This window comes from Saccostrea echinata, unplaced genomic scaffold (genome assembly GCF_033153115.1).
Source record: "Saccostrea echinata isolate AGI-Se365-2 ecotype Australia unplaced genomic scaffold, CSIRO_AGI_Sech_v1 ptg000053l, whole genome shotgun sequence".
Taxonomy (NCBI): Eukaryota; Metazoa; Mollusca; class Bivalvia; order Ostreida; family Ostreidae; genus Saccostrea; species Saccostrea echinata.
This window is the reverse complement of record NW_026889802.1, coordinates 401462-420754: the sequence shown is the minus strand read 5'-3', so window position 1 is coordinate 420754 and position 19293 is coordinate 401462. Positions and strand designations below refer to the sequence as shown.

The 19293-nt window shown below is 34.4% G+C and overlaps 1 protein-coding gene across 1 annotated transcript; it reads left to right on the top strand.

Moving 5' to 3' along the window:
* Nucleotides 1-114: 114 nt before the first annotated feature.
* On the top strand, nt 115-10319 carry LOC133204408 (uncharacterized). Its single transcript, XM_061340135.1, has 13 exons — nt 115-263; nt 382-505; nt 3149-3247; nt 3559-3624; nt 3784-3849; nt 4048-4139; nt 4789-4886; nt 5589-5779; nt 6800-6874; nt 7013-7132; nt 7407-7538; nt 7620-7750; nt 9945-10319. The coding sequence occupies exons 1-13, from the start codon at nt 163-165 to the stop codon at nt 10051-10053; spliced, it is 1404 nt and encodes a 467-aa protein (XP_061196119.1). The 5' UTR covers nt 115-162; the 3' UTR covers nt 10054-10319.
* Nucleotides 10320-19293: the final 8974 nt, after the last annotated feature.

Here is a 19293-nt window from a genome sequence, read left to right as displayed (position 1 = left end):
ATGTAGATATTTTTATAAATATAATATGGAATAGAAAGAATCTATGAATAGGTCATTTGAAGATAATATATTTCAAAAATCGGGATCGGAAGTCGAACAGATGGGCGGAGCTGATGATTGTGTTTAAAAAAAATGATCTGATATTTTGCATAGAATGATATAATGACATCAGTGAAACTTGAGGGAAGGCTGATTACTCCGGCAGTCGTCCAAGGTTTAACTGATGTATTTACTTCGACGAATTTTACACTTTTGAAAAACAGGTACAATGCAGAAGATCATATCCTACTTTCAGTTTCTCTCATGCCTGGCAAGTGACCTGGAAATAAAAAGAAGTCATTCAGATGAAAGTTTGTTTGAAAATGTTTTTTTTATTTCTAGATGGATATCGGATGATGAGGTGTCTACTTGTCAGTGGTGTAAAAACAAGTTCAATCAGTTGAGGAGAAAGCATCACTGCCGCCAATGTGGAAATGTTTTTTGCAGCAAGTGCTGTAATGAAAAGGTAATAATTAGTATTCATCCTCCATGAACTTAACCAAACTTAAGTTAGTTTGTTTGAAACTGTTTTCCTTGCAGTAATTATTTTTTGGAATATCTTTGATGAATTTAAATTGTACATGTTCATTCTTCCATATGAACTTGACAAAACTTAAGGTAAAGTTTGTAACTGTCTGCCTTGCAATTGTTGGCTCAGCTGAACCAAAGGCTCAAGTGAGCTTTTCTCATAGATGAGTGTCCAGCGTCTGTTTGTCTGTCCCTCTATCAGTTGTGTGTCATCCGGCATCTGTAAACTTTTCACATTTTTGACTCTTCTCCGGAACTATACTTGGCCAACTTCAACCAAACTTGCTACAATGAGCATCATCTGGTGAAGGGGATTCAAATTTTTTCAAATAAATGTCCACACCTTTTTTCAAGGGGAGATAATTAAGAAATAGTGAAAATTTGGTAGATGGTCATTTAAAGATCTTCTTTTCAAGAACCACTTAGCCAGAAAAGATTATACTTATATGAAAGCTTCCTAGCATAGTGACGATTCCAGTTTGTTCAGATCATGACCCCCCGGGATAGGTGGGGCCACAATACATAGGAATATATATAGGAAAAATCTTTATAAATCTTCTGATGAAGAACAGTAGCCCTTTTCACAAAAAATCTTAAGTTTTTGCGTAAGATTTTAACTTAGGAATCTCTTACGACAAATCTTAAGTGCGTTTCACGAACGCATTCGTAGCGGATTCAACTTAAGATTTTACTTACGACAGACTTCATCCCTAGCAACGACTTAAATATGCTTTATAATCCTTAACTAAGTGGGTGAAAATAAAAATAAAACTTAGTTTTCAACATCTGTAAGCATAACAAACATTATTAACAACAAATATCGAATGCAATCGTTTGTGAAGCAAGGAAGTTTGAAATCTGACGTCACAATCACCAGTCTGACGTAAAAGTAGGTCATACGAAAATCTTAAGTGAAACTTACATCATAAATATTTTGAAGTGATTTCATTTAATTTTTCGACAATGATTGTGAAAAAAATATATAATATTATTGGAAGTTGCTTCAAAAAGTTCAATTTAACGTGTATTTTGGTTTTTGCGGTTATATTTTTACAATAAAATTGGTTTTAAAATACTTAAGAGAGGGTTGGGGCTCTCGTAAAGTTACGACAGATTTTGCACTTACGACTTTCTTAAGAATTTTTGTGAAAATGATTTTTATCGTAAGTTTTGACTTAAGATAAAAATATGTCGTAAGATTTTTTGTGAAAAGGGCTACAGCAAAGCCATAATTAGTCATATTTATATAGAACGCTTCCTCTGGTAGTTTTGATTCATGTTTGTTCAAATCATGACTCCCAGGGGTAGGGTGGGGCCACAATGGGCGATCAAAGTTTTACATGTGAATAGATAAACAATATGTGTAAAAATCTTTTTCTCAAGAACAGCAGGGCCCTGATAATTGAAATTAATCCTCAGGTACTATCAGTGCAAATTCAAGTTTGTTCAAATCATGGCCCCAGGGATAGGATGGGCTCCAACAGGGGATCAAAAATTTAACATGGGAATAAAGTAGTGAAAAAAAAAATTTAAATCTTCTCAAGAACAGCAAACTGGAAATGTTATGACTCAATTGGTTAAGAAATCATTGTAATTTGAAGTTAGAAATTTTGCCTTTATGATTTCATAAATTATTCTCAATGATCAGCCATGAGTGTATCATTATGCTTAGCAGCTAAGGTGTTCCATCCCTAACAACCTTAGATTCAATGAACTTGAATATATAACAGATATGTAAGGGTTGAATACTCAGTATAGTAAGACACAATTTATTAATATCAGTATGTAAGAGTAGAATGTGTCCTTATTTATGAACTTGATCTATCCTTGAAGAGCTATCTCCCTCTGCTTTTAATCAATAAAAATCAATTTAAAAAAATCTATCTAGTAAAACAATTATTTTCAATTGTTATTCCATTCTCAATAGTTAAATACATCTTTCCACCACAGCATTTATTGATATTTTTTGTATTTGAATTTATATTTTTAAAAATTTCATGTGTCTCATAGATCTCAATGCAATCTTTGTTGATTAATTACTGCTTATGTAATTATTTTTGAAAAATTTTCTTGGTTAATCCTTTCCTATTCTAAAATGCTTTTCATGAATATCAGAGTCTTATTTATAACTTGTGAATATTTTAGGAGAGAGAATTAGGCCCTATTAGGGATGGAATACCTTAAAAATTTGAACAATTCTGCATAATTTAAAAGTGAAAAAATCATGGATATTTGGCTCAAATGACCCCACAATAAGTTTTTATAACAGTTGGTTTTAGTGTGAAAAATTAAATTATGACTCACTTATGGTCATATAATGTAGTTTATGAAATATTTGAAAAATTCTTGTTTTTCCGCTGCAACCATCATTATTTGAGATGTTTTATTTTGAACCTTCAGACGAAATGATTAGTATACATGTACATGTAGTACATGTAATATGCTGAATTGAGTTACAGTATAGTTATAACTTTTTGCGTTAAAAATCAGCATATATAAGGTAGCAATGCTTTCTATTGTATGTTTATGAATTATATTGATTTTGGGAACTTGGATTTCCTTATAAAGATTGTTTTCACAGATTCCACTACCACAGCTCGGTTTGGAGGATCCAGAGAGAGTGTGTGAGTCTTGTCGTCCTGTGACAGAGTACATCACAAAGTCACTCTCCCCTCTACAGGTACCTGTCCACTTTAAGCACATTCCCAACTCCTGGTCACATGATCATTTTTAGAGATATTTATATATCTCATTTATAAGACATTATGTAGCACTGTTTAACAGGTTATTTCTTTTCTAATCATTTCTGAGAGGGAATGATGCACATTTTAGCATATTTAGTATTTGTAATTAGTTGGTTTCTATATTTTGATCTTTACTTAACAACTTAATTCTGGGAAAAAAAATGCACAGCTTCAGGAATTGCCAGTAACATGATGTGGTAAATATTCTACCACCATGTTATTTACATGTGCAGACATATATTTGTAGAATTTTAAATCAGAAGCTGCAGTTAACCTTGTGAATCAATGTGGAGAAATCACAGGACTCTGTAAGGTATGTCTTTGGTTCATCACATCTCACATTATATAACCATACATACAAAATCTTATAATCATTCTGTATCTTATCAATGCAGAAAATGTTATGCAATGCCAAGTATTATTTATATTCATAACTTTAGATTGACAAAGGTTTTGAATTCTTGTATTTCAGGTTGTTGAACTTGGTGGTGTTCAGGCATTAATAATGTTAGCAAAGAGTGATATTCCTGTTATACAGGTATTTAAGTTAACAAAATATCTTAATTCTTTAATAATTCCTTAACGTATCAAAATCTTATTTAATTCCTTAACATATACTGCCTACATGTAAATTTCTTAATACCGATAAAGGTAGTTTATTTTTTATCTTTTTTTAATTTCATATATTGTCTTCTAATACGACTCTCTGGAGTTGTTTGCCTTTATTTTTCTGTAGGGTAAGGTTATCACTGGTCTTCAGATCCTGTCCACCCATCAACCGCTTCACAGATACCTGGCAGATGCTGGAGCAATCAAAGCCATCTGTAGGTAGGAATGCTAAGCATACTCACTGAACAAATATTAGACGTAATAAAAAAAATATGTTTGTTAAGGTAACCCGACCGACCCTATATTTAATTGCCGACCCAAATTTTTTTTTCATCGTAAAAGTCTGAAAAATATGGTCAAGCGTTTGAAATTGAAATCGAAAGTACTAGAAACAAAATGGCGTGTTTACTATTTACATCAATGTATTCGTGTCCATCGCCCATATGGCAAGCCCAAACAAAAGAAAAGCACCACACAATGGTAAAACTGTTTTGTATTTCAACCAATTCATGTGAATTTGTGTATAAAAAAATCAATTGAATAAAAAAAAAAATCCTACCTACCGACCCTATTAAATTTCAGCATGTAACCGTAAACAAACATTTTTTTTATTTCACCTTACCAGGAAATACTTCCACATTTTGTTATTTTGTACATGATGTACTAAAGATAAATTTTAAGCTCTCTATTATTAAATAATATTAAGAGTTGAAACTTTTTATTAAAAGTAAATAGATGATGTAGAATATGTACTTAAGGATTTTTGAACTCTTTTATCTGTGGATGCAATGGGAATGGAGAATTAGCCACCACTAGGTGTTGTCTGTGTTTCAGTGTACATGTGCTTTAAATTATAGTGCTATTGCAGCATACTGTCAAAGACGGCTATGTCCTTTGAGCAGACCCTAGTGGAGGGGATCAGCACACTGAAAATCTTCTGTAGACTCCCTGATCTGAAGAGTAAAGGTATCTAAAGAATCTCTCCACATCTGTTAAGATTTCATAAGTTACCTGTACTTTAAACATTGAGTATTGGGATCTCTTTTGGTCATGGGTTGTTGAAATGAAACCTGTTCTTGACTACAAATGTACATGTCTGAGCTGCTCATTAACTGATCTGTTCATTAACACAGATGATCAATAACTGAGCCGTTATTGAAAGCAGCTGTTCATGATAGCAGCTGGTCCTTAATGGAGCTGTTCATTAACTGAGCTTTTCATTAACACAGCTGATCAATAACTGAGCTGTTACTGAAAGCAATGAACAGCTCTGTTTATTAACAGAGCTGATCATCAACTGATTTTTTCATGAAAGCACTGTTCATAAATGAACCTTTTTGATAATAGAACTGGTCAGTAAATGAGCTGTTCATTAACTGAGTTGTTCATTAACAAAGCTGTTCATTAACAAAGCTGTTCAATAAAATTTTAGTGGTTTGTTTGCTTATACATGCAAAAGCAAACTTGACTTTGATGTGTTCTATGTACACATTTTTAGAATTAAATAACATTTCAACTTTTAGAAAAAATGCTGATAGTATACCTGTTAAATAGAAAATCAAGTACAATTTCACATCTTAAGTGTCTGCTAATACTTTGATCAGATGGAAGTTAGAAAAGAAATTTTGGTAGTCATTTTTCCTTTAATTTTCATTTCTCTTTTCACAGCTCTAGAGGATGGCGCCCTGGAACCAGTCCTGCGATTGAGCTGTACGTCTGACTGTAATGCCGTCTCACTTGTAGCAGTGAGCACGCTCAGTCTGATAGCAGAGGATACAAGTACGCACAACAAAATCCTAGAGAGTCCACTCAACGTTTTAACTTCTGTATGTTCCCTGGCTGGCTCACAAGATGAACAGGTGAGCATAATTATATACCATCCCCTTAATAAACATTTACTAAACTAAATAATAGTGGCTGCTAATAATCAAGCAATGGATTTATAACTTCATTCCAACCTTTATGTTCCTTAGTATGCACAGTTGATTAAAGATCCCAACAAATCATTTTAGAGATGTGTAAAATTTATAATCCATATATTTCCAGTGAATCCAGCGTAACAATGATCAGCACAGAAGGTGAACAGAATCGTTGTGTTTTACAAAAATATTTGCTTCTAATTTTCCTCAATTTCCTATTTTAGTTTGAGCTTACAGTGTCATTTTTCCATTGGTTTAATCACTAGTAACACCATTATAATGGGTAATTTTAGCAATCAGCAAATGTGATTCCATCCTTAAAATTGGCATTTATTATTATAAATAAGCATAATTTAAAGAGACACAGTGACACAAAAATGGGAATATTGACAAAAAAATAGAGTAAAATAGAAAAATATGATTATGATTTACTGTGTCTCTTTAATTGTAGTGGTTTTCACAATAACTCGATTTTTCGAGATAATCTGTGATTGAATGATGAATAATATTTAATTGTTAGCCTTTCCAAGATCATCTTTAATAACTCCAAATTAAGATGATTGCTAAAATTTCCATTACAGTATATGGTAGTTCATGAAGTGTTTTAATTTGGCTTGATTTAATATTGCAAAGGGTCATTTTCTCTCTTTTTCCTTCTTTTAAAGGACTCTATGCTGCAATAATTGGATTTAATATTCTACAGGTTTTTTGGTTCCAGATCACTTTTTTTTTATTTTCTAACATTTACGGGCATGTTTTACTGATGCTTGATACTGATACTGATATACAAATCAGTTGTTACATTAAAATAAGCAATATTCACTTAATGTTTTGTTGTTTATTTTAGAAAATTTATAATTAACAACCCTTTTAAGTGTCTTATTATTTGCTATTAGTTGTCAAACATTCATGGATTCCAAAAGCAAGGAATAATTTAAGTTTCATACTATACATCAACAGATGCAGGAAGTTGCATTGAAAACCATTTGTTTCCTTTCTTTGGGTTCAAACTGGCAGAAGCATAGGATTGTACAGGTAAGTACTTCCCTCTCTTGATAAATATGGAGTTATTAGTAAAAAAAAATGTCTGATTCTAGAGAGAAGGCAATTCAATGTTATTATGTAGTAAAGGTTATTAACTCTTGTGTGCTATGATGTATTTTGATTGGTTAGGAGGACTTCACTGCTGGCCGTTCCATACAGAAAGCCATCAGAGGAAATCCCAAAAACAAGCAGGTGCTCTGTAATGCTGCCTGTCTCATAGCTAACCTGGCTACAAGTAGTGAAGACCAGGTATCATTCCCCTTACTCAGATTATCTCTTCAGCATTGTTTCCCTTTGATTGGTGCACTCATATGTTTTCTTTGCTCATTCAGAAATCTATGACCTTAGTAAAGAAAGAAAGTTTTTTGTTTGTGAAAACGTTAAAACTATGTTAAAATAAAGTTTGCTAGTCACTCACTTAATACCACTATCATTGTAAGGTACATGTAGATTTTTATTTAATAATGAAAAAAAGTTTTGAAATATGTATGTGCATGTTTTCTGTAAAAATCAATCCTTTTAGGGAGGTTTACAAGATTTATTAGATGGACTGGGAGAGTTACTAAAAAGAGATGATACCAACCCCGACTTACAGAGTCATACAGCCAGAGGACTAGCAAACTTTGCCAGGTTCCAGCAAAATGCCAGCAAGATTGTAAGATTCTTTCAACACTTCGCTTAGGATGAAAAATTGTTTTAGAAAAAAAAGATTACCTAGCCTGACGTTATCTTTCAGAAAAACATGTTGCCAGTGATAATATTCAAATGTTTGAAGTCCCCTAACAGCCATGTTAAGATGCATGCAATGAGAGCTATCTTTAATGTGATGTCTATCAACCCCACTGACACTTGCAGTGAGCTTCTCAGGTACGTACCTGAACTGTTCAAATGTTTTCTGATGCCTGCTTTTCTTCTCTTAACTTCTTCTGAAGCTTGTGCGCAAATGCTTTCTTTCTAAATGGGAATTAATTACCAAAGTTTATTTTCTAATATTTGTTACTTCTGAATTTGTCACAACAATTGCATCTTCTCAAGCCTTACCAGGCAGAGCTCAGAAAAACGTTTTTCTGCTTGTTGGAAAGACCTGGGAAGTTGCAACTGCTTGTCACTATCTATAAAGTTTATCTTCTTTTGTTAGAAAAAGGGGGAGGGATGTTTATAGGTGGGAGGCACTTTTAACCAAACATAAACGCATCCAGGAATTATTTTTTCTAGAGGATAGAAGGGTAGTCAATATCTTACGAAAGCCCATTGAGCTTATTTTCGTAGGTAAAAAAAAAAAAAGAAGAAGAAAAGAAAATACTTTTTGCGTTAGAACGCGAAACTTTCGTGTTATAACGCGTAACTTTCGCGAATAGATGTGTAACTTTCCCGTTATAACGCGAATTTTTTCTGTAAAACAGAGACATTTGCATAAGTCTCCATTTTCTTTTAATCTGGTGATCTACTTTATTTATTACAATGAAAAACGAAAGAATATTTTGAACTTGGATATTATCACAAGCTGAAATTTTACGTTTTCTCGCCATTGAATGTATCTTTCCTCTTTCTAAATCTTTTTTGCCGTCACATTTTGTCTTTCTCAACGCTGTTCAAACATTTTCAAAGTCTATGCGAGTTTTTCCAAAGTGAAATTTTATAATTATGAATTTCGGATTCAAATGACCCCCCCCCTTTCCGGCGTCATTTTTAAAAATCTCTATATAGAATTAAGATCTCAGAAAATTGACAAAAATGAGGTAAATTTGTATATTTTACAATAATTGTGTCACATCACACGAGTAACCTAATGTGAAAATTGGATGACAAATATTCCTATCAAATGATTTGTCTCCGATAATACAACATCGTATTTTAAGATTGTACCACGTGTTCATACCATTACTCACGAAAACATCGACAATTTATTCCTGCCCGGTAAATTTGTGATTAACAGTATATCCTATTATAATTATTCTTTAAAAAGCATCATATGGCACGTTAAGCTCATGAAATGATAGTTACATTGTTCCCTCACTTTTAAGTCAGATTTCTACAGTGTGTAATTTCTAGTCTAAAATGATGGATTTCTTTACTAGTGGTAAAGTTATAGTGAACTTTAATGATAAAAAAGGAAAGTGACAGTGGAGATCTTCATGAAAAAAAAATCAGTCTAAAGAATTTCCTGGATTCAAGAAGTGAAAAAAAGAAAATCTTTAAAGGAATATTCATTTTATTAATTAGTAAGGTTTTGAGATTAAATGCAAATTTCTCAACAGTAATCTATCCATTTCTCGCATCAATTCTCTTTTAGATCTTCTGAAGAAATGTCATTTATAAATTCACAGAAGTCCCCGTCTGCGTTCATGATTCTTATCTGTCAGTCAAGATCACAGGTTCTTGGGTAACATGACTTTATAATTTCGCGTTATAATGTGAAAGTTTCGCGTTTATTCGCGAAAGTTACGCGTTATAACGCGAAAGTTTCGCGTTTATTCGTGAAGGTTACGCGTTATATATGAGCTCAATGAGCTTTCGTAATATATAGTGAAGGGTGCCAGTAATCAAAATATTTTGGTTCTGCTCAAATGTTTTTGTTGTTTTGTTTTTTTTGTTTGTTTGTTTTTGTTTTTGCTTTGTTTTTTCCTCTTTTTTTGTTTTTTGGAGGGGGGAGGGTCTCTCATCAGTTCAAATCAATATCTCATATTCAACTAGAATCAATGTTACTTCCTATTTGATTAGGTTTACTATATTACATAGTAGTGTGAATATCTAGTAATATTTAGTGACCATCTTTTTTCAAATTATCGTTTCACGGTGACAACATTTGGATATTAGACATCACGGTATTGCATTTAATATAATACATTTACTTGACGAATTGTTAGTTCTGGAACAATAAACTGGTATTGAACTAATCTCAGCTGAGATTCGGCTTGACTGGATATTTGGAGTGACGAATCTCAGCCGAGATAAACACATTTATTGGATGTTTATCTAAAACTTGTAGTATAGAAGATATGTGACAACACCGCCGAACCTTTCTTAAGACAGATAGTAAAAAAACATCCGTTCGTTTCAGAGACGGGGCTGGTGAGCTGTTGGAGGGGCTGTCCAGACTGAAGGGACTGACCAGCGCTATACAGGACGCTCTGCTGGCCCAGGCTCCGGACCTCGTCAAACCGTTATAACAGGACCATGACAAGCGATCACTCAGATATAGCTAGGATCGGATTGGAAGTGTGAAATCATCAATCTCCCGTTCAATAGGTGCATAGACGGCAAATTCTTGCATTTTACTGAAAACATCTGTTTTGTGATATACATGTAATTGGATGATATTTTTTTGGAAACAGATGTTTGATGTTTTCTTTAACAGCTGTTTAATGTAAACCGTTTGAAATACTTAAAACAGTTTAATGACATAAATCAAAGTTTATTCTTTAGTTAATGCATTGAAAATTTGAAATGCATGTTTTTATTATATAAAAAAGGAAATAAAAGAGAAAAGGTATGTGTGCCACGCTATTATTTTGAAACAGGTCGGCGGGAGTTGTAACAGGATCTGGTTCATTAATTAATTGTCTCTTTGATAAGACTATGTTAATATTTTGATATTTTATTTGAGTCGCTTATTTACAGTGTTAACTGTGAGTCGGAGCTGACCTGGGAGTCAATATCCCAGTCTGAAAACTGGACATCTCGCATCAGCTCATCGTCGATATATGCCGCTACCTCGGGGTCGTGGAACAAAGAGAATTCTGGGATATGGGTCTTAAGTCTCTCTGTCAGAATTTCTATCAGTTTACTTCTACGAAACAGTGTCATCTCCAACTTCATTATTCTGGTTTCAAATATCACTTGTTCTGGTGATTTTCCTGACACGATATTGCTGCCATGGTCCAATTTACTCGTATCTGGTAGTGCCGCCATGAATTGGGGCGTGCGTGTTCGAGAAGATTGTGCAGAAAATTGTGCAGCCAGCTCGTCACGTTCTTCCTTCATCTGATGGAAGCGCATCCACGCCGAGCGCAGTCTGTTTTGGTTTACTTCGTTTTGTTTGACCAGCAGTGTCTGCAACTGTCGCTTTTCTCTGATGAGCTCCTCTTGTTGGGATTCACACACGACTTTGCCATCGTCCAGCATCGCTAGCTGCGACTTCAGGCTGTTGGTCGTGTCTTTCAGAACTTTCAGCTCTCCCTGCAGATCCGCTTTCTCTTCCTTGTGTTTATCAATGATTTCTGTCAGATCTTTAACTCTTTTATTCAGCATTTCTAACATTTCTGTTGCAAACGAATGTTTGGTGGTAAGTGCCCTGTAATTACTCTCCGCTAAAACCAACTGCTTTTCTGATTCACGATTGATTGCGTCAAGTCGCTTGTTCTCTTGTTTCAGATTGCCGTTCTCTGCTTGTAGTCCTTCGCCTTTCTCTTTGATAAGGTCGGTTAGTTGACGCTCTCTATCGCTGGACATTAACAGACGATCCAGCTTGCCTTCGAAATTCTCCACCATTGCTTTGAGGAGTTCAGTTTCTGTTTGTACTTTCTCATTGTTAGCTGACAAATCCTTACCATAGACATCCCCCTCATCTTGTCCCCTTCGCGAACAGAAAAGTCGCTTTATTGACGATCCTTTCCTACGTGACATCTTGATTGGAACGTTGTGTTTTGTTTATAGCCACTATGACGTCATGATTCTTTTCGCCAAAGTTCTCCCTCTGTTATGAACCAAATCTTCAATATATCCTAAGTGCCGAGTACAGGGACCTGTTTTGCAAAAGAACTTAAAACAGATTCATATTGAAATTTAATTCTTATTATAAATTTCTAATTTACATTAAATTGAAAATGATTTTAAAATTTTTAAATGGAATGTAGAAAGATATTTTTTACGCTGGCAATTTGAAACAGAATTATTAATTTTGCAGGAATTTACAATCCACTAAAGTTTTTGGTCTTCGTCGTAAGTTCTTTTGTAAAACAGGCCCCAGGTCCAAATTTACAGCCCTCCACCGGATAGTGGTGGCGTCTCAATATGAGTGAAAAATTCTCGAAGGGACATTAAAAAACAAACCAAAAAAAATACATGTATTTCCTAATTTATAGTCAAAATCTTGTTAGCTCTACTGGTCAGAGACCAGAAGAGCTTATGCGATAGTAAGGTGTCCGTCGTCCGTCCGTCTGTCTGCCTGTCTGTCTGTCTGTCCGTCTGTAAACAATTTTTCAAAATGCTACTCCTCCTACAGTTTTGGTCTGATTTCAGTATAACTTGGCACACAAGTAGACTACACTAAGATACATAATTCTGTGTATCGGTTTTTGATTTCAATGAACGGTGTTGCCATGGTTACTAAAAATAGAAATTTCTGTGAAAAAAATTCAAAATGCTACTCCTCCTACAGTTTTAATCTGATTTCAATATAACTTGGCACACAAGTAGACTACACTAAGATACATAATTCTGTGTATCGGTTTTTGATTTCGATGAACGGTGTTGCCATGGTTACTAAAAATAGAAATTTCTGTGAAAAACATTCAAAATGCTACTCCTCCTACAGTTTTGATCTGATTTCAATATAACTTGGCGCGCAAGTAGACTACACTAAGATACATAATTCTGTGTATCAGTTATTGATTTCGATGAACGGTGTTGCCATGGTTACTAAAAATAGAAATTTCTGTGAAATACTTTCAAAATGCTACTCCTCCTACAGTGTTGATCTGATTTCAATATAACTTGGCACACAAGTAGACTATACTAAGATGCGTAATTCTGTGTATCGGTTTTTGATTTCGATGAACGATGTTGCCATGGTTACTAAAAATACAAATTTCTATGAAATACTTTCAAAATGCTACTCCTCCTACAGTTTTTATCTGATTTCAATATTACTTGGCACACAAGTAGACTATAATAAGATACATAATTCTTTGTATGGGTTTTTGATTTCAATAAACGGTGTTGCCATGGTTAAAAATAGAAATTTCTGTGAAATACTTTCAAAATGCTACTCCTCTTACATTTTTGGTCTGATTTTCAGTATAACTTGGCAAACAAGTAGACTACACTAAGATACATAATTCTTTATATTGATTTTCTGATTTCGATGAACATTGTTGCCATGGTTACTAAAAATAGAAATTTCCTTGAAATACCTTCAAAATGCTACCCCTACAGTTTTGGTCTAATTTTAGTATAACTTAGCACACAATTAGACTACACTAAGATACATAATTCTCTGTACCAGTTTTCGATTTCAATGAACAGTGTTGCCATGGTTACTAAAAGTAGAAATTTTCTTGAAATACTTTCAAAACGCTACTCCTACACTTTTTGTCTGATTTCAGTATAATGTGGCATACAAGTAGACTACAGAGATACATAATTTGTGTTATTGTTTTTTGATTTTGTTGAGTGATGTTGCCATGGTTACTTAAATCAAAATTTCTGTAGAATTGTTTTAAAAGGCTACTCCTCCTACAGTTTAAGTCTGATATAAAAATAAATCTTGCTACAAAAGAGACTAAACCAAGGATCATTATTCTGTTTATTGCTGTTGCAAAGTTTCAAGTCAAAGTGCTACTTTTATCTTCCTTTATAAATACAACCAGTAGAGCTACAGTCTCGTCAGAGACTTCTGGTTTTTTGGTTGTAAGAATTAATGGTCGATCATGAAGAAATTCATTCTTCCTATGTTAGCATCTAGAAATGTGTATCGTATGTTGAAAGGACATGGATAATTGCCAATGAATGCAGAAGGTCAGAAGAAATGTCAAGGGTACAAAACTAAAGTACCCGCGTACTGAGCTAACTCAAAACCAGCCTGGCAGTAACTGCATGAGAAAGCAGACATTTGCTACGTGAAAAAGTTTGAACCTATCTTTAAGTCGAAATTAAGATTAACATTTCAAAGTAACGTTAAGTCTCTCTAGGGTGTGTCTCTAAAGAATTGACATAATCCTAAATGGTTTAGGAAAAGGAACAAATGCAGAATAAGGTGTTATCTCGGGGTCAGAGGTTTTTTGGTTTGGACCAAACTCTTCTCTAAAATCGTTGCATATTAATGGGGCAGTTTGTAGCCTTGTGGCTTCTTTAACGAACAACCTAGGTGGTGGGTTTACTATCCTCAGGCAAACCGAGCGATTTGACCTTGATTTTTTCTCTCCAATTGGCGAGTAATCAAGGTTTTGGTGTTTCTTTTTGGATATGAAACTGAAATACACTGTTGTATGAATATTTACGAAAAATTATATACAAATTTTGTTTGATGTTTTGATGTAAATCCCATAAATGATCCATTTTCTTTTTTTTTTTTTTCGGAAAGATAGGTATCAAAGTCTTGTTGCAAAGATTTCAATACATTCAGATTTGATTTCATCATAGAGATCTTTACATGACGTGTAACACAATTTGACGTAGAAAGATACAACTCGATCTCACTAAAACAGGAGCTTTAAATATTAAAACTGGAAAGATTGCTACAATCAGTAATCATCCTACAATGAATTGAAAGTTCAATCAGAAATATGATATTTATGTTTTTCTCAACTTAAGCCAATATGTCGGTATTGAAGAGGGGGATTTACATAATAGCCACCTTTCCTGGAATCTGTCTCTGGAGTAGGATTTCCACTTTTAGGGGGGAGGGGCTCACACTAGAGCCAATATTCCTACCCTTCCTTTCCAGGAGAAGGATTTCCCCTATCCTATAAAAGGTAAATTGTATAATCAGTATAAACTACAGAGACAATTTGTTAAAAGTCGATATGAAAGTCATCTGATTTCTATGTAGAAAAAAAAAGTTTTTTGACTTGTATAAAATTGTTCAATTTCTAAAGTACAGTTTGAATTCGAATAATGAAATATATTTCAAATCACGTAAATTCAACCCAAACATTTAAGAGAGAAACTCTTCATTATTTCATACGATTTTTCCCCCAGAGAAATTGTAAAAATTGTTTTGGCTGCAAATAAGACGATTCAGAGCTTAAACTTTGCTGTTAATATCGTGTGAAACATGTCAAAAAGTCCTAGACATGTTACGTTTTTAAATAATAATAATAATAAAAAAAATCCTATGAAAATAAAAGAAAATGTCTTTCTATAGTACATTTTATCCATACATTTAAATATTTGGATAAACTTTTAAAGAAAAAGTTTTTAGAAAAAAAAAAATAAGGCAATCATATTTGAAAAGAAAATATATTAACATTACAAGATTTAAGAGAAAATGATATTTATCAATATTAAACCAATTCCGATTTATCCCCCCCCCCCCAAATATATTGAACTTGTAAAGCGAATTAATTTACCCTAAATAAAGTGATTCCACGATAAGCAGTAATTAAGTTATGAATACACCAAAAATGCTTTTGGGTAAATGAATGTTTTAATTGGGGAGGGGGGCTCTTGGCGAAATCGCACTCAATAACATTTAAACAGAATAGTATTTTCACCGTGAAAGTAATTTTTTTCTGCCGTGGAAAATCTACACTAAAGCCAAATTTCCGGGGGATGGGGATGGGGGTGATCTTACTCCAAAGCCAGTTTTCATGGGAAAGATTTTACAGGGGAAAACCCGATATTAATAAAAGCGCTGCTGAATATAAATGTTATCTATGCAGAGAAATGCATTATGCTTGCAAAATCGAGAGCCTAATCCATAAACTCTGGCTTTAAATCCTAACTCTTGATAAATAATTGAGACTTTATGAAATCCTGAGATAAAGCTCAGACAAGACACTTTCCATTTGCTGTCAACAGACACGATACCAGATTTTTCATAGAACTGTTATCCTGGAATTACAAGTAGCTCTAATTGTATTCATTAATAATCTACAACTTAAAAAACTCTGATCCTGTAATGCCTATAAATAAAAGGTTGTATGCAAAGTCACATGCAAACCCTTTTGGGCTGATATACTCCTTGTTGCATGAAAGATCAATTTCCATATATATGCAGATTTCATTGTTGCAAAGATATTGCTTTTGTGATTCTATTTGCGTCGCTGAAACCAATGTTGAGTGTTGAAAGCTTCAAAATGTTCCTTTGGAACTTTCAGAAGGGATTTCTTTGGTGAATATGAATAAATGCTAAAAACACTAAATTCCACTATTTATTTTTGTTCTGCTCTGGCTCCGTCGTGCAAACCTCCTGCCTGAAATTGCTGAACCTTTTGAAACCGGGTTTGCTTTCTGTGTGTTTTCTGTCCATTGGAAAAAAAAGATCATTGAACGTTCAGGCCCTGTATGGGACTAATCTGATTTTAAAATGAAAACGCATTTATCTTCGAAAATCTTTTCATCTGGACATCTATCAGACAAACTGCTTAGAATTTTGGTTTCTTTGGAATATCTTGGAAATTGGTTTATAATCTCTATAGGTCGACGTACAGCGATGTAATGGGCTTGGGAGATCTTCGAGGGTCGTAGGGTTGTACAGAAACTTGAAATTCTTTTGGATTAAAACTGGGATGCCTTTATGTCTCAAATTCTGATTGTTCTGATAAAGTGGTCAGCCATAGATATTATGATCAGGGGTCAAAGATCGATGTGACTTGTCACTCAGAAAAGAATGTTGAAATAACTTGAGAATACAGGGGGTTGGGGTGTTCAAATTTCAAGTTGCTTAATGTAGAATAGATGCTTCTGGTGTCCTGGTATTAAGACTATTTCTGTGCAATAACTGGAGAGGATGGTTCGGATAACCAGATGACCTATTTTTTGTATAAAATTTCTCAATATAATGTTAACTAATGACAATTTCCAAAACCAGTTTTCATTTTTATGCCCCCGTATCGAAGATTCGGAGGTATATAGTTTTTGCCCTGTCCGTCCGTCTGTCTGTTTGTCTGCAAAAACTTTAACATTGCCCATTACTTTTGATTGGTTGGAGCTATGGCTTTCATATTTCACATGTGTATTTCTTGTGACAAGACCTTTGTTTTGGTACCACCATATTTGACCTTTTGACCTTGACCTTGGAGTTTGACCCAGTTTTGCAAAATTTTACCCAACTTTAACATTGGCCATAACTTTTGAACAGTTGGTGCTAGGGCTTTCATACTTCACATGTGTAATTCTTGTGACAAGACCTTCTTTTGAATACCAACAACTTTGACCCTTTGATCTTGGAGTTTGACCTACTTTTGAAAAACTTTAACATTGGCCATAACTTTTGAATGGTTGGTGCTAAGGCGTTCATACTTCACATATGTAATCCTTGTGACAAGACCTTCCTTTGGACCCTTTGACCTTGACCTTGGAGTTTGACCTACTTTTGAAAAAAACTTTAACCTTGGCCATAACTATTGAACCGTTGGTTCTAAGGCTTTCATACTTCACATGTGTAATTCTTGTGACAAGACCTTCCTTTGGATACCAACAACATTGACCTTGGAGTTTGACCTACTTTTGAATAACTTTAACCTTGGCCATAACTTGTGAACTGTTGGTGCCAGGACTTTCATACTTAACATTATTAATCCTTGTGACAAGACCTTCCTTTGGAGACAAACAACCTTGACCCTTTGATCTTGATGTTGGAGTTTGACCTACTTTTGGAAAACTTTAACCTTGGCCAGAACTTTTGAACCGTTGGTACTAGGGCTTTCATACTTCACCTTTGTAATCCTTGTGACAAGACTTTCCTTTGGATACCAGCAATTGTAATCCATTGACCTGGACCTTGAAGTTTGACCTACTTTTGAAAAACCTAAACCTTGGTCATAACGTTTGAACGATTGGTGCTTCAGCTTTCATATTTCACCAGTATATTTCTTGTGAGAAGGCCTTTCCTTAGGCACCATTCATTTGACCATTTGACCTTGACCTTTATGTTTGACTTACTTTTGAAAAACTTTAACCTTTTCCATATCTATTCAATGGTTGCTGCTAGGGCTCTCATATTTCACAGGTATATTCCTCGAGACAAGACCTTACTTTGGGTATCAACATATTTGATTTGCATTTAAGAAAGTTTAACCTTTGCTATAAGTTGCCACACGGGGGCATCAGTGTTTCACAAACACATCTTGTTTGTTATGGAAATGACTAATGTGCATGCTTAAGCATACAAGCATACTTGAAAATCCTATGTCGGAAGGGGGTGTCTATAACTTTTCGTATTTTTATGCCCCCGTATCGAAGATTTGGGGGTATATAGTTTTTGCCCCGTCCGTCCGCCTGTCTGCTTGTCCGCAAAAACTTTAACATTGCCCATAACTTTTAATTGGTTGGTGCTATGGCTTTCAAATTTCACCTGTGTATTCCTTGTGACATGACCTTTCTTTGGGTACCATCATATTTAACTTGACTTTGGAGTTTGACCCAGTTTTGCAAAATTTTACTGAACTTTAACCTTGGCCATAACTTTTGAACGGTTGGTGCTAGGGCTTTCATACTTCACATGTGTAATCCTTGTGACAAAACCTTTCTTTGGATACCAACAAATTTGACCTTTTGACCCTTGACCTAGGAGTTTGACCTACTTTTGAAAAAAACTTTAATCTTGGCCATAACTTTTGAGTGGTTGGTGCTAGTGCTTTCATACTTTAAATATATAATCCCTGCGACAAGACCTTCCTTTCGATACCATCAACTTTGACCCTTTGAACTTGACCTTGGAGTTTGACCTACTTTTGGAAAACTTTAACCTTGGCCATAACTTTTGAACGGTTGGTGCTAGGGCTTTCATACTTCACAAATGTAATCCTTGTGACAAGACCTTTCTTTGGATACCCTTTGACCTTGGAGTTTGACCTACTTTTGGAAAACTTTAACTTTGAATATAACTTTTGAAAGCTAGGACTTTCATATTTAACGTCTATTCCTTGTGACAAGACCTTCCTTTTGATACCAACAATTGTAATCCATTGACCTACTTTTAAAACACTTTAACCTTGGCCATAACTTTTGAACGATTGGTGCTACAGCTTTCATATTTCACATGTGTATTCCTTGTGAGAAGGCCTTTCCTTGGGCACCATTAATTTTGACCATTTGACCTTTTTTGACTTACTTTTGCAAAACTTTAACCTTTTTCATATATCTATTTAATTTTTGCTGCTAGGGTTTTCATATTTCACAGGTATATTCCTCGAGACAAAACCTTACTTTAGGTACCAACATATTTAATTTGCATTTGAGAAAGTTTAACCTTTATTATAAGTTGTCATACGGAGGCATCAGTATTTTACAAACATATCTTGTCTTAATGCAAGAATTTATCAGAGTTCAACCATACTGCGACAAAAAAGGGGAGCAGACTCAAGAGACTCACTCAAGCCAGTCTCTACTATTTCACTTTGTTGTAGGGACCCTTCCACGAAGTGAAATAGTAGGGTCTGGCTTTAGTCAGACTGGGCCCCCACTGTACTACGAGCCTGACGGGATATAGTTCAGTCAAAAAGCAGAGGGACATTTATTCCATG